This window comes from Felis catus, chromosome B4 (assembly GCF_018350175.1).
Source record: "Felis catus isolate Fca126 chromosome B4, F.catus_Fca126_mat1.0, whole genome shotgun sequence".
Lineage (NCBI taxonomy): Eukaryota > Metazoa > Chordata > Mammalia > Carnivora > Felidae > Felis > Felis catus.
In genome coordinates, this window is record NC_058374.1 from 83358166 (window position 1) to 83372651 (window position 14486).

General features: G+C 52.3%; 2 protein-coding genes across 3 annotated transcripts; one reads left to right on the forward strand and one right to left on the reverse strand.

The window, feature by feature from the left end:
* The first annotated feature begins 1344 nt into the window (after positions 1–1344).
* On the forward strand, positions 1345–5394 carry GPR182 (G protein-coupled receptor 182). The gene is made up of 2 exons (XM_003988979.6): positions 1345–1728; positions 2254–5394. The coding sequence occupies exon 2, from the start codon at positions 2270–2272 to the stop codon at positions 3413–3415; it is 1146 nt and encodes a 381-aa protein (XP_003989028.3). The 5' UTR covers positions 1345–1728; positions 2254–2269; the 3' UTR covers positions 3416–5394.
* Positions 5395–6442: 1048 nt separating this feature from the next.
* ZBTB39 (zinc finger and BTB domain containing 39) lies at positions 6443–14486 on the reverse strand. Of its 2 annotated transcripts, none has more exons than XM_023257150.2 (2): positions 14331–14486; positions 6443–12821 (listed from the first exon to the last, which is right to left on the reverse strand). In XM_023257150.2, the coding sequence occupies exon 2, from the start codon at positions 12775–12777 to the stop codon at positions 10642–10644; it is 2136 nt and encodes a 711-aa protein (XP_023112918.2). In that variant the 5' UTR covers positions 12778–12821; positions 14331–14486; the 3' UTR covers positions 6443–10641. The 2 variants fall into 2 exon arrangements, with proteins under 2 accessions (XP_023112918.2, XP_003988972.2); XM_003988923.5 differs by lacking the exon at positions 14331–14486 and adding an exon at positions 13918–14314.

Genomic DNA, 14486 nt, shown 5'->3' on the forward strand with positions numbered 1-14486 from the left:
GTCGGTTAAGCATAGGACTTTGGCTCAGATCACGATTTCACGGTTTGTGGGTTCGAGCCCCGCGTCAGGCTCTGTGCTGACAGCTCAGAGCCTGAAGCCTGCTTCGGATTCTGTGTCTCTCTCTCTCTCTGCACCTCCCCCGCTCATGTTCTCTCTCTCTCTGTCTCTCCAAAATAAATAAACTTAAAAAAAAAAAAGCTAAGATGGTAAATTTGACGTTATATTTATTTCACTACAACAAAAAATTAATTAGCAATCTTAAAAAAAATCACCTCCTTGAATGGATAAACAGAATGTGGCCTCTCCATGCAATGGACCATTAGACATAAAAGGTCATGAAATGCATATACGTGCTATAATGAGGATGAACCTCAGAAACGTTACGTGAAGTGGAAAAAAAAAGACACAAGGGTCACGCATTGTATGATTCCATTTATGTTAAATATGCATGATAGGTAAATCCACAGAGACAGAAAGCAGAATGGTTATTGCCAGGGGCTGGGAGAAGAGGGAAGTAGGCAGTGCTTACGGGGTATAGGGTTTTCTTCGGCGGTTATGAAAATGTTAGGACCTAGAGAGGGGTGGTGGTCACATAATAACATCAATGTACTAAACTCCACTGACCTGTACACTGTAAGCCGGTTAATATTGTTATGGGAACTTCACCTCGATTAAATATGCGTACGCAATCCCCTCCAGCCAACACACCTTGAGCCGCAAGGCTCATGAGACGGGCTACCTCTCTGGGCTTAACAGAAGATGAGAAAGCCCATCCTTTCTCCCCGCAGGGGATACCACAGGGTATGTCAGGGGTCAAACGATTAACTGAGGTGAAAGTAGGCTGCGAAGCAGGAGGCTCTGCTGACACATCCATGGACTCTGAGCCTTGCCCTCTAGCTTGGCAGGAGAGAGAAGCTTGGTGTCCCTCTCTCTCAGCCACCCTTGGCCACACTTCACGAGAAGTATGAGGCGGTGGGGGAAGGATGCTGTTCTCCCCCTCCGGGTCTAGGAGACTCCCTGAAGCTCAGTGCAGCCCCCTTTCCCACCCCACATTTAATCCTCCCTCTGTGTCCAGCTTCGCACCCCAGAGCCAAGATGCAGGCTGGGGAGAATGGCAAGGGATGGGTGCGAGCCAGCGGCAAAGGGCAGAGTGACTAAAAGCCTGGCTGATTTTCAGATTTCTTTTAGCCCGCCCAACCACATCCAGTTCTGCTTTTGTAGGAATCAACAGACAGGGGAGAGTGGGATTCCAAGCCAATTTAGAGTGGAAAGCACATATGTGTGTAAAGCATTGACCACAGGCCCAGCCCTGTGCTGAGCACTTTACCTTGTTGGCTCACTTAATTCTCACAACACCCCTGTTAGTAGATATTATCGTCCCATTTTGCAGAGGAGAGGACTGAGGCTTAAGGAGGCAAATTCCCATAGCTAGTGAGTCAAGAGTCTGGATTTTAATACTTGCAGCCTGACTCCTCCCCGCCCCTGGCACACTGGGTCTTCTGCTGTGACTTCCCCTCTATCTGGATTGGGGGAAGGCAGGAAAAACACTGACCCTCTCCCACAGAGCCTCAGCCAGTGACACTGCTTCCTGGATGAGAAGGACGGCCCTGAAGCCCACAGCAAAGCCAGCCCCACAGCCACAGTCCCTCCAGTCTCCTTGCAGCTCCCCAGCAGCCCAGACCCACCACCGGCCCTCCAGGACCAGAGGCGCTCCAGACAGAAACTCAGGTGGGTGTCACCCTCTCTCAGGGAAGAAGGGAATCAGGGCTTGAAGATAATTGGCTTTTCTGCACAATCCACAAATGTTCCTAGGGATAAATCAGAGGGGTGTGTGTGTGTGTGTGTGTGTGCACATCCATAGCCCAGATGGCGGGACAGAGTTAAGACTTCCTAAGGAAGGCCCACACGAAAGGGCCAAGGGGAGAAGTTCCAGGAGAGAAGTGGAGGTCAGAGATGGCCTGGGGCTGGAGATAGGGTGGGACCGGCCAGGCTGGGGAGGAACCTGGTCAGGCACCAACAGTTCTGGTCTCTCCCACCACTGAGCCCTAAGAAAATGTCTCTGCTCGCAGGTCAAAGCTGGCAAGGGAGCTGTGTACTGTTTATACACAGTTTGAATATTTAAACTGCCTTTCTTGCCTCTTCAGACCCAGAATCTTCCCCCAAAGCCTCCTGGTCCCGGTAGCCCACTAACTTGAGGCTTAAGGCTGCTTTTGAGGTCTCCGTTCTCTTCCAACCCTCTCTTCTCCCCACCAGGCATTTGCTGGTCCTGATGTCAGTCAGGGACAACATGGGGCCTACCCCCTCGGACGGGTTCACCACAGCACCTGCCAGTGACTTTGGGGAGATCCACAACTGGAATGAACTGCTCTATTTCTTCAACCACACTTTGCCCGAGTGCCACATGGAGCTCAGGGAGGACACCAAGCAAGTGACCCTCTTTGTCCTCTACCTGGCCATCTTCGTGGTGGGGCTGGTGGAGAACCTCCTGGTGATCTGCGTCAACTGGCGCTGCCTGGGCCGGGCGGGGCTGCTCAACCTCTACGTTCTCAACATGGCCATAGCGGACCTGGGCATCGTCCTATCTCTGCCCGTGTGGATGCTGGAGGTCATGCTGGACTACACCTGGCTCTGGGGCAGCTTCTCCTGCCGCTTCACTCACTACTTCTACTTTGCCAACATGTACAGCAGCATCTTCTTCCTGGTGTGCCTCAGTATCGACCGCTACGTCACCCTCACCAACACCTCTCCCTCCTGGCAGCGCCACCAGCACCGGATGCGGCGGGCCGTGTGCGCGGGTGTCTGGGTCCTCTCTGCCGTCATCCCACTGCCCGAGGTGGTGCACATCCAGCTGGTGGAGAGCTCGGAGCCCATGTGCCTCTTCATGGCGCCCTTTGAAACGTACAACACGTGGGCCCTGGTGGTGGCCCTGTCCACCACCGTCCTGGGCTTCGTGCTGCCCTTCCCTCTCATGGTGATCTTCAACGTGCTGACGGCCTGCCGGCTTCGGCAGGCGGGATGGCCAGAGGGCCGGCGCCACTGCCTGCTGGTGTGTGCCTACGTGGCCGTCTTTGCCGTCTGCTGGCTGCCCTACCACGTGACCCTGCTGCTGCTCACGCTGCACGGGACCCACGTCTCCCTCCACTGCTACCTGGTCCACCTGCTGTACTTCTTCTACGACATCATTGACTGCTTCTCCATGCTCCACTGTGTCGTCAACCCTATCCTCTACAACTTTCTCAGCCCGAGATTCCGGGACCAGCTGCTGAGTGCTGTGGTCCATTACCTTCCCAAGGTCCGGGCCAGGGGGGACAGACGTGCTTCCTCCCTCTCCTCCTCCTCCACTCAGCACTCCATCGTCATCATCAAGGAGGGCGCCCAGCCCGCCACAGCAGGCCCCAGCAACACCCAGGCCTGAACTTCTAAGCGCCAACTACCTCGCCCATCTCTGCCCCTCAGCCTCTCCTAGGCAGCTGAGGTAGATCCCACTCTTCTCCATCAGCAAACTAGGAGGCTAGACGTGTAGGTGAGAGATTTTTTGGGGGGGGGGGGGGGGAAGGGTCAGAACACTCATGGTTAATTTTGAGTATGTCCTGTAATATTGAGGTGAGAGGAGGAGAGGGGGCCAGGGAGGGGTCGAGAACAAGTCCTCAGTGTTGTACTATTTGTCTCGGTCCTCAGGACTAAAGAAGACACTCAGGAAAAAAAAAAAAAGTGAAATAAATAACAGAGACAGCCATGACTCTGGCTCTTTCAAAACTCTGTACTTCCAGCTGGGATAGGCTAAAGAGATGCTCAACAGAGACGCACTCATTTCAGCAATCACCCTGGCCGGAAGGAGTGTGCTCCACAGGGAGCTCACACAACTTTCCTTTTGTGTTTGTGTGTTGCTGTTCTCCCAGAGAACTATGCAGGCTGTGAGGACAAGAGGTCAGAGGCCAAGGAACCAGGAGGCCTCAGCAGGACGTTTCCTAGCATCCTCAGTGAGATGACAAATGGAGGGGGGTGAAGCAGAGGTCTGGCTCCCCACCCTTCCCACCATCCAGGAAGTGGCTCCATTTCCTTGCTGATACTCTCCCCTTCATCCATCCTGCTTCCCTCCCCCCGAAGCAGAGGAGCCATCCCAGAGTCAGTGCTCCTCACAGCCCACCTGCTCCTGGCTTCAGATCTAGGACATCTCCAGACTTCTAGAAAGAGAGGCTATCAGAAATCCATCCCCATCCCGTGCTTTCTCTCCAGATCATAGGAAAATATCAAAGGATGTCCATTCTGGGAGCAGACCTTGGGACAGCCAGCAGCAGGCACTGACAGATGCTCTGTCCCTCAGCCCTTGTCCCCTGCATGGGATGGGGAGGCAGAAATTTTCTGATTCTGTCACAGGGCAGAGTTCTGGTATTCTTACTTTTTAAAAAATGTTTATTTATTCATCTTTGAGACCAAAAGAGTACAAGTAGGGGAGGGGCCGAGAGAGGGGGAGACACAGAAGCCAAAGCAGGCTCTAGGCTCTGCGTTGTCAGCACAGAGCCCGAGGTGGGGCTTGAACTCACAAACTGTGAGATCATGACCTGAGCTGAAGTTGGACGCTTAACCGACTGAGCCACCCAGGGGCCCCGCTCTGGTATTCTTCTAAGTCTGTTCTCACCGCTAAACTTCATTCTCCTTGGCCAGGTCTTTTCATAATTTTCCTGTCCTGCAACTTCTATTCATGCTTGTCTTATAGATAGGAAATGAAGTCTTCTTATTAATAAGTAGGTCTTCTGGGGGCACCTGGTGACTCAGTCGGTTAAGCATCCAACTCTTGATCTTGGCTCAGGTCATGATCTCAAGGTTTGTGAGAGTGCAGAGCCTGCTTGGGGTTCTCTCTGCTCCCCCCCTACTCATACTGTCTGTCTCTCAAAATAAAAGACAATTTTTAAAATCCTAAAAAAAAAAAAAAAAAATTAGGTCTTCTGTAAACAACTCATTTATCAGGGTCCCTGGGTGGCTCAGTCAGTTGAGCGTCCAACCTCAGCTCAGGTCATGATCTCACAGTTCGTGGGTTCGAGCCCCGCATTGGGCTCTATGCTGACAGCTTGGAGCCTGGAGGCTGCTTAGGATTCTATGTCTGCTTCTCTCTCTGCCCCTCCCCCACTCATGCATTGTCTCTCTCTCTCTCTGTCAAATAAAACATTAAAAAAAAATCTTTTTTTAAAGACTCATTTATCAGTTAGGGTCTAGGCCCGTGTCCACAAAGGCAAGGCCTAAGAACATGATCCACTGGTTCCAAGTCTCTGGCCTCCTAGTCCTGGCTGTGGAGAATGAAGGGCTTGTGGGCATAATCACTGAGAGCCTCTGTTCTGCTCAAGGGCTCAGTATTTCTGGAATGTTTAACTTGGAACAACCATTCACTGACCCAGAGTGCTCTCTCCTCTGTTCTTAGAAATCTGAAACCATATTCACCAGATGCATGAAACACGTGCTCCAATAGTGTACATACCCGTGCATCAGGAGCACAGAGGGAAATCCCCCTATGATCCTCCTGCTCGTTGGGCCCAAATCTCAAAGGGTCTTAAGTGACAAACAGCTGCTCAGTGGCACAGAGCTGAGGGCTTTTTCAACCAGGAGAGTCCAGGTTGTGACATGGGGTTGCAGTAAGGGTTTAAGCCAGTAATACAGAAAATGCACTAAAGACCCTCGTCCCTTGTGCTCATATAAAAACCAAGCCAAAATCTGATGCCTACATCACTGCCTCCTCGGACTTGGGCTCCAGAAGCTTCCTAAAGGGAACCTAATTTTACACCGGTCCTATCCCAGGTGACCTCAGAGGCCATCTCCCCACGGTCTCACTCTTCTCACAGATTTCTCTGGCAACCGCTGTCACCCAGGGCAGTATGAATACCTCCTCAGGGCCTCGGGAGGACAGAGAACCAGTGATACTGACCACAGCAAGGCTGCTCGGCTCAGCACTGACTGAGCACCGCTGGGGGTCACGCCTGGCCACTGTGCTGAGACCAAATGGGCCACATCACGCCCCAGCCTCTGGGGTCTATCTCCTTCTCTGTGGAGGTACATTTGTTATCCACCTCGTGAGATTGTGCCAAACCTCCACCTCCTCCCTGATTCTGCCTCTCTCCGCTCCAACATACCATGTCAGTGAATCCGATGGCACTGGCAGGACACTTTGAGGCCAAATCTCTTGTCCAGCTAGACATGAGCAAGAGTCCCACTACTCTCTGAGCCAATGGAAGATCCCCTCAGGGAGGCTTCCCCTGGAAAGGTTGGGTTATTGACTTAATTTCCCACTAAAAACAGGTCAACAAGTCAGCCCTGGGGGATTCCAGCTACAGGAAAGGAAGCTGCCACCTGGAAGAATCCTGGCAGCTGCTGAGAAAGCTGCCGCTAACGGGTGCTGGGCTCTGATCTCAACAAGGGACAGTAACCCCAGTCAGTAGGAAAAGAATTCTCGTTTCAAATTTCCTTTTTTTTTTTATTCTAAATAAAAACCACACTTTGTGCCGAACAATGGAATATAAAAGAATCAGATGTACAACGATTTTAGACATCTACTATTTGGGAAAAGAAGTTTACAAAATATACAAAACTTTACAGCAATAGATAGTAAACACTTAAATATTAGGAGGTCAGTACTTATTAATTTAATGGAAGGAAGTTAGACGTCAACAACTCTTCTTGGTTTCGTAAGAGACTTTCGCTAGCAGAGGTGGGAGGGGAGGGCAGACTGGACAGGGGGAGGGGTGTTAAAGAAACATCGAAATCAAAACAGTTTCATTTCCATTCGGGTGTTCAGCTTACGATGCGTGATCACAATGAAATCAATGCTGTGTGCCTGTGCTTCCTGACTCACTCAGTGCAGGACTGAGGCAAAAGGATGTGTGGGGACCTCCAGATGGGCAGACTTCTCCACACAGCCCACTCCCGTGCCAACAAAATCAGTGTCCATCTATAAAAGGATTTGAATTTGCTTCCAAAGATGAGTAGTCTCAAGAATAGGGCACAGCAAGAGGCCAGAAAACAAAGAGTATTCATCAGTAGCAAAACCTGACTGGGGAGAAGGTATTTAAGCCCAAAGGTTTGTCCTGGAGACCAAGGGATGCTGAACAGAAAGGAAGAAAGTCAAAAAGAACTTTTACCCATTTCCTGGTTCTTAGAGGTCACGTGGGCCCAACTCCCACCTCTTTTTTTTCCGCTAGCCATGAACTATAGAGACTCCCTGGGGCCTTAAAATTTAGGACCAAATACTAAAATACAGCAGCGCTTCTCAGCAGGTGCTGTGGCCATCAGTGAGCCATCACTGAGTCACAGGAGAAGCAGGATACAGATCCCCTCCTCTGGCCACAAGCAGCCTCTGCTGTTTCTTCCAATGTGCCATACAAGTATTACCTTTTTCCCTTAAGAAACAGGTTGGGAATAGCCTCATGCCTGGTTTAATGCTCTACAGTCGCCATCTCGAAATTCTTCATTTTTAAACAAAGGGCTCTGCAAATTACGTAGCTCGTCCTGAGTCAGAACAAGAAAAAGGAAAAAGGGAGAAAAAAAAAGACATTCAGGGGTCAAAGAGAACCTCAGAACAATACAGCAGACTGCTAAACTGGGCTCCAAGGTGGGGAAGGGGGGGCAGTGGGGAAGGGGGGGCATGGGGGCAACAAAATCAAATGAACAGAAGGTTGAAAAAAAATTAAAAAACTCAAAAGAAAATGAATACCTTCAACCAGGTATCCCAGATGCCCTCTGCCACAATAGAGAGTTTCAAGTAAAACAGTTCAGAAAAGAGTGAGCTGGAGGCAGCAAACATGACTCCAAACAGAGGGAGGGGTCAGGTGTGAATATGGGGACAAGCAGAGGAACAGGGTTTGGTCAGTGAGCCTCATGAGCTACTGACCCTGCTACATGTCTAACTGCAACCAACCGGGCCACCCTGATCAACCACTTGACCTCAGGAGGATCAGGGAACGCAGTTTTTTGTTTAGTGTTTCAGGGGCAAAGTTTCAAGGATTTGCTTTTTGGTTTACTGGCAAAAAGGGAAAACTTCACAGTTTCAGGTTAAGTATACAGACTACCCAGCATCCACGATGCCCTCCGTTAAGGAAAAGGGTTTCTCCAGCACACTGATCCATTCTCAGCTACCTGGCTGGGTTCCAGTAAGTACCACCTCTCTCAAATCTGACCATTCAAAAATCAGTACTCATCAAGAGTCTGGAAATTACCCAGCCTTGAAAAGCTTAGCAGACACTAGATGGTAGCCTTTTGCACGTTCTCCTTAAATTTCTAATGGTCAGCATGGGGAAGAAAGGGAGAAGCCAACCAGGGGTGAAAAATCTCAGCACTGGGGCACCTGGGTGGCTCAGTCAGTTGAGCGTCCGGCTCTTGATCTCAGCTCCGGTCACGATCTCCCGGTTCGTGGGTTTGAGCCCCGCCTTGGGCTCTGTGCCGACAGCATGGAGACTGCTTGGGATTCTGTCTCTCCCTCTCGCTGCCCCTCCCCTGCTTGTACTGTACTCTCTCAAAATAAATAAACTTAAAAAAAAAAAAAAAAAGTCTCAGCACTGCTCTCCTGACAAGAATGACCTGAGGCAACAGGTAACAAGTTGGGTTTAGATGGTGAAAAGTGGCCACTGTACAAATCTCTTCGTGTAACAGTCACCCCACCAGAGAGTCATGCACCCTAACTGGGAGGCTTTATCAACTTAGGGCTAGGGAGAGAGACAGCAAGTCCAACAAGGACGGAGCTTTGGCTTGCCTGTATATCTTAACATAGCTTCCCAAGTTTAGGAAGGATGAGAAAATGTGCAAAAAGGTCCTTCATATAACTTGTTACCCTCAACACAATCCCCAATCTACTCAATCACAGGAAGAAAGAGGGATAAAAGGCCTAGGAATTTAATAGGCCCCAAATTTCTAGAACTTACATCCATTATCTAAAGGGTAATGCAAGAGACCATGTGGAGAGAAAGAAAAGAATTTGCTTGTTTAAAGGCTTGACACCTTCTCCCCTATTCTAGCCCCTGTTTCCCAAATCTCTGGCCAGGATTGTCCCCTGGAATATGGCTACTTGCTGGAGAGAAACTCATTTTCCTGAAGTCACTAATCCAAAAGAGATGCTGGATAATATGTATATAAAAGCAAAAATAAATAAATATTATTGTCCAAAAAGGCTCTGTGAGTGAATTAAAACCACTTGCTTGTGAAACAGCCCGGGTGCGGCTGAGTCCCACCAAGGGCAGTGTCAGGGCCTCGGCCAGGGACTCCCAGAGCTCGCCTGAGCAGGGTGAGGTAGTATGAGTTACTGAGGTGCTACCTTGTGAATATGCGAGATCCGAGGGCCCTCTCCCTCAAGCCTTCTTTGGGCAGAAACCCCTCAAAAGCCACAGAACGGAGCCAACCAGCCCCAAGGACTGGGCAGACTCCATCACAGCCACCCAGGGAGGGCCTAAACCAGCTGCCCTCCAATAGCGCCCCCTGGTGGCAATGCAATGACAGATCAGGATAAATTCCAGCAGGTCAAAGGTGAGCTGCCAAGGCTCCCGGCCAGTTAGTGTACAAAGTAAACAACGGGTTACCCGACTGGGACAGACAGAGCGCACATCCCGCTACACACCACGTTACCCAGGTCCCTTCAATCCTGAAGGGCTCACAGTCCATCACTCTGCCACCTCATGGGGTCTTCTCATCTACACCACAGGTCAAACACACTTCTAGGTGGGAGACTGGATGTAAATTAAGGCAAGGCTGCTGCTGTCAGAGACATCCCCACCTCTCCACCAGGAAACTCAAGCTCGACGGAGGCCGCCAGATGACAGGTGACTGTATCAAAGTGGCTCCTTGTCCTCTTTACCCCACAGGGAAGGCCTAGCAACCTGGGCTATAACTCCATAAAACCGTATTTCTTTGGAATTGAGGAGAAAGGAGAAACCTCCCTTCCTGTCCATCCCGGCTGCCACTTCTGGCGGCACCGCAGGCCACCTCTTCTGACTGGCAAGGATTCATCCCAAAGCGTTCTGACCTAAATAGAAAGCTTTGTCCCCAGTTTGGATCTAGCTGCCAAAAGATTTTACTGTCCCATCAGCAGATTAGAGTGTCGCAACAAGCAGGCACCTCCATCCCATCTGCCTTTTCCCTGCTGAGGGCTGGGCCGGGAACCTGAGGTGAGCCGCCCTGCTGACTAGTCTTTTCCGAACGACCACATTTCCAAAATCTCTCTCACAGCTGGGCGTCCCAGTTGGAAATCTGGTACTAACACCCACAGTGAAAAGCCCTCTCTCCACCTCCTCTGTTCAGTGAGGCCGTTGGTTGGATTGTTAGCAGCATAAAACCTATCAGTAAACTAAAACTTGAGAGGCTCGGAGAGGGGATCTAGTTGACGCCAACTGCCTGACCAGATCCCCAAACCGGCCTCAAAAGAATCAAAAAACACAGCCCTTCCTGGGCAAGAACAGGTAAGGAGGTAAACATGATAGGGCCGTCGCTTCTCAAATACAGTAACAGCTCGTGTGCTCTTTCTTCTTCTTTTCTTCTTTAAACACAGGACAGAACAGAATTCCTAGCAAGGCCAAACTGAAACTCCGGCTGGAGAGGGACCAACAGCCACTAGAAAATCAACGTCCTGGCTGCCGCCTGGGAGCTCCCCCTAGCTCCGCTGGGACCCAGTCAGCTGTCCGGGTTCTTTTCTGCCTCTTTGGAATGGATAATGTACATGAAGGTCTGTTCGATGGTGAAGTCGGGCGGGAGGCTGCCTTTGTGCACGCCGACATGCTTGCTCATGAGGTTAAGGGTGGAGCTGTAGTGGCCACAGACCGTGCAGCGGTACATGAGGGCCCCCGAGTGCGTCTTCAGGTGGCACTTGATGGTCGAGCGGCCTCGGAAGAACTTGTGGCACACCTTACACTGGTACGGCTTCTCGCCCGTGTGGATCCGCCGGTGGTAGTTGAACTCGCTTGTGTGGGCGAACCTTTTGCCACAGACCTTGCAGCTATACTTGCTGTTCCCAGCTTGGCCCTGCAGAGCCAGCTCCTCACTCAGGAACTCCTCCGCGGGCAGCTTCCGCTTCTGGAGAGCTGGGTGCTGCAGCCCAAAGCCAGGCCGGGCGTCAAGGCCACTGTTGCACTTGTGCTGGCTGACATGGTAGCGATAGGCGGCCTCCGACTTAAAGCTCTGGCTGCACAAGTGGCAGCGGAAGAGGGCGTCTTCCAGGCTTTGGTGCACGGCCATGTGCTTCTCTAGGAGATGCCAGTCCACAAAGCTGTTCGCACAGACAGAGCAGGAGAAGACTGAAATGCCGAGATGGGACAGCGTGTGCCACATGAGGCTGCAGAGGTTGAGGTGGCGCTGGTCACAGACGCTACAGGCCTGGCCCTTCAGGTTTAGATGGTCCAGGATGTGCCCCCGGACCACGTGGAAATCTTTGGCCAGTGCCTTCCCACAGGCAGCGCATTTCAACTCCGTGGAGGCTGTCCCTGAAAACAAACCCAGCTTCCCAGACAGGGGATCGTTGGGGTGGACAATAATGTTGTTCTCAAATATCCCGTCCCGTCGGTGGAGGGTCAGCTGCCACTGCGTAAAGAATTTAGTTTCACACATGTCGCAGGAGAAGAGGAAAATACCAATGTGGGACAGGACGTGGGTCACCCGGGAGTTTCGGTCCTGGAAGTGGGTCTCACAGACCTTGCAGTTGCCTGTCAGCAGGTCCACGTGGTCCCGAGCATGCTGTCGGATCAGCTGAATGTTGGGCTCTAGAACTTTCTTGCACACCTGGCAGGGCATGGCCTTATTCTCTCGGCTGTCACTCTCTCCAAAAGTCAGCTCATCCTCACTGTCGTCACTCAACTCGATCACCTCCTCGGCCGTGCCTGTCTCCTCAGTGGGGTCTTCAAACGGCAAGTCACCATCCCCCAGGTCCTCCAGCTGGAGCTCATCCATCTGCCCAAAGCCTGGATCTTTGGAGTGGTCGCTATTGCTCAGACAGGAGTTGGTCCCAGTGGTCATGTCAATTGCATTGTCAGTGGTGAAGAAACTGTTTTTACTGAAGTCTCCATTGCTCTGAACTTTGTATGGCTGGCAGCAGCTGGTGCTGGTTTGGATGCCCATGCTGACAGTGCCTAGGCCTGGCGGAGTGGCCATCCTGGGGACGGAAGTGAAAGGAGCAGGAGTATCATGGTCTTCTGTCTTTGGCGGCAGTGGCTGCTGTGGCAGAGGCAGGCTATGGTTAGTGTCACCGGTAACATTTCTCTCTTCGTCTTTACAGCTTCCTCCAGCATCACTAGATAACACGTAGTTCCTATCAGGACCGAAGTGCTCCCCACCAGCCCGGAGGTCTCCAAGGGGATAGGTAGGTTCTGCCGAGCTACAACTCTGGGCGCCAGAGTGGCTCTCACTGGCGCCGGTCAGGGGCTTGGCCACGGCCGTGCTCTCCAGGTCAGGAAAGGTGGAGTGGCAGGCCCGAAGGAGATCCTCCATACCCAGGCGCTCGGCCACCTCGTAGATGACCCCAACATTGATCAGGTCTGTGAAGAGCTCTGATGTGTAGACAAAGCTCAGAATCTTCTCAAAGTTGGCAGGGGTGATGAAGTCCACCACGTAGGTCCTGGCGGCATCGAGCCCAGTGTTCAGGAAGAGGTTCTGGAAGTAGCCAGCTGCACAGGCCAGCACGGCTTTGTGGGCCGGGAAGGAGCGGCTCCCCACCACAATGGTGACATCGCACATGGTCTCCGAGAGCCGGCACTTGTTGAGTTCCTTCAGCAGGTTGTTGGGGTGGTTGGTGCTTTGCAGTTTGATCCTCATGCCCATCTTAGCAGCTCCTGTGAAGTTGCCTCTGTATCAGCACGGTTCACCTACGGACAGCAAAAGGAAGAGATGGATGGCCACACACATCCCTGCAGGCGAGGAGCTCTGCGGAAGAAAATACCGCCCGTCTGAGTGTTTCCAAGCCCTGGGTGGAGAAGAGCAGGAGAAAATGGACGTGGAGAGCTGGTCTATGCTGCTGGGCGCAATGACGGGACAATGACCCCTCTCCCTGCATAGTCACAGAGTCGTCCTAACAAAATCCAAAAGTATTGAAAAAAACCTGACAGCTTGGTCTTTAAGAGTCAGTAAGAGAGGTTGTAGGCCTGGTTGGACAGGAGCTAGTGCCTCAGAGCCAAGCCAGAGGCACCCTCTCAGACACCGTTTTTATTTCATTACCAGAGCCACGGCTCAGATTTTACTCATATTAATTTTCTAATTTCTTCCTGAATACAAGCTTTCCTATCTCATTGAGTACATTCACTTCTCTTACAATTGCCAAATGCCATATACATCTTGGGACACAATTACCAAAGCTCCATTAGCCACTGAGGGCAAGATAAGGTTGCTCTTTTAGTTTCCTATCAATGCTGTGTCTTTTCAGTCCAATAAACCTCTTGCTCATTCACGAGTTCCCATCTCTCCCTGCTACCTGCCTACTCTCTTGTCTCGCCATAGCCCAGAGCCATCCAGATAGTGTTCTGTCACCTTCTCTGTATGCTGTGGATGAAGCTAAAGCACTCAGGACCCAAAGAAATAAAGCAAAGTAGAATACACTGTGGTATTTACTCTTACTTAAATATGTTTTTTTTTTTTTTTTCCTTTTACCACCCTCTTTGGGACTTATGCATACGCTGACCAGAACTACCAGATTTTTACTTGATGCTCTAAGAAGGCATCTAATTACATAGGTAAGACTCCTAAAGGCTTCCCAGATTCCACTTTTCCCCCTTTCGAGTACTGCATGCCTAAGGAAGACAAGCTAGCTACATTCTCCTTCAGTCTCACCACTCGCCCCGCGCGACACAGCCCCTTTCTCCACCTCACCACCTCCTACTAACTCCCAACTTTTGCTGGGGTCCAAGAAGCTTCTGCGCATTGCTGGGATACCAGTCAAGCATCTCCCGGGCCCTGGTGGCCACACACCAGGTCGGGGCACCGGAAAGCCTGAGTCGGGGGGTGGGAGGGAGGCAGACTGGGAACTTCCGAGAAGGCACCCCAACAATCTCGTGGCGCCGCAGTCTCCCCTCTGGAGGGTCGAATCCAGGAAGAAGGGCGTTGGATCGGGCGAGGGTGCTCCAATCTGGGGGCCACCGAGCACCTCGGTCCCTCCTCAAACGGCGGGGGATCCCCCGGAGCGCCTCCGGACGGGGGCCGGGGCGCCGGGCCGGACGGGATAGAAGGGATGGGCGGCGGGACCGGCCGGGGTCGGCGCGCGGCCGGGAATGATGGGTCCGGCCCAGGGGAGCCGGCAGGAGGGAGCCCAGCAAGAGCGAGAGAAGGGCCGGGAGGGGGGTCGGGCCTCGGCCAGGGGCAGCCCTCGGCCCGGCCGCGCTTACCCGGCTCCGCGGGGCCCGAGCACCATCGCCACCGCCGCCTCACACAAAGGCCCCGGCCCGCCGTGCCCGGCCCGACGAGGAGGCGGCGCCGCCGGCCGCGGCCAGACTCTCCATCCGCCGCGCCGCTCGCCGCGCCGGCCCGGGCCGCCCCCGCCG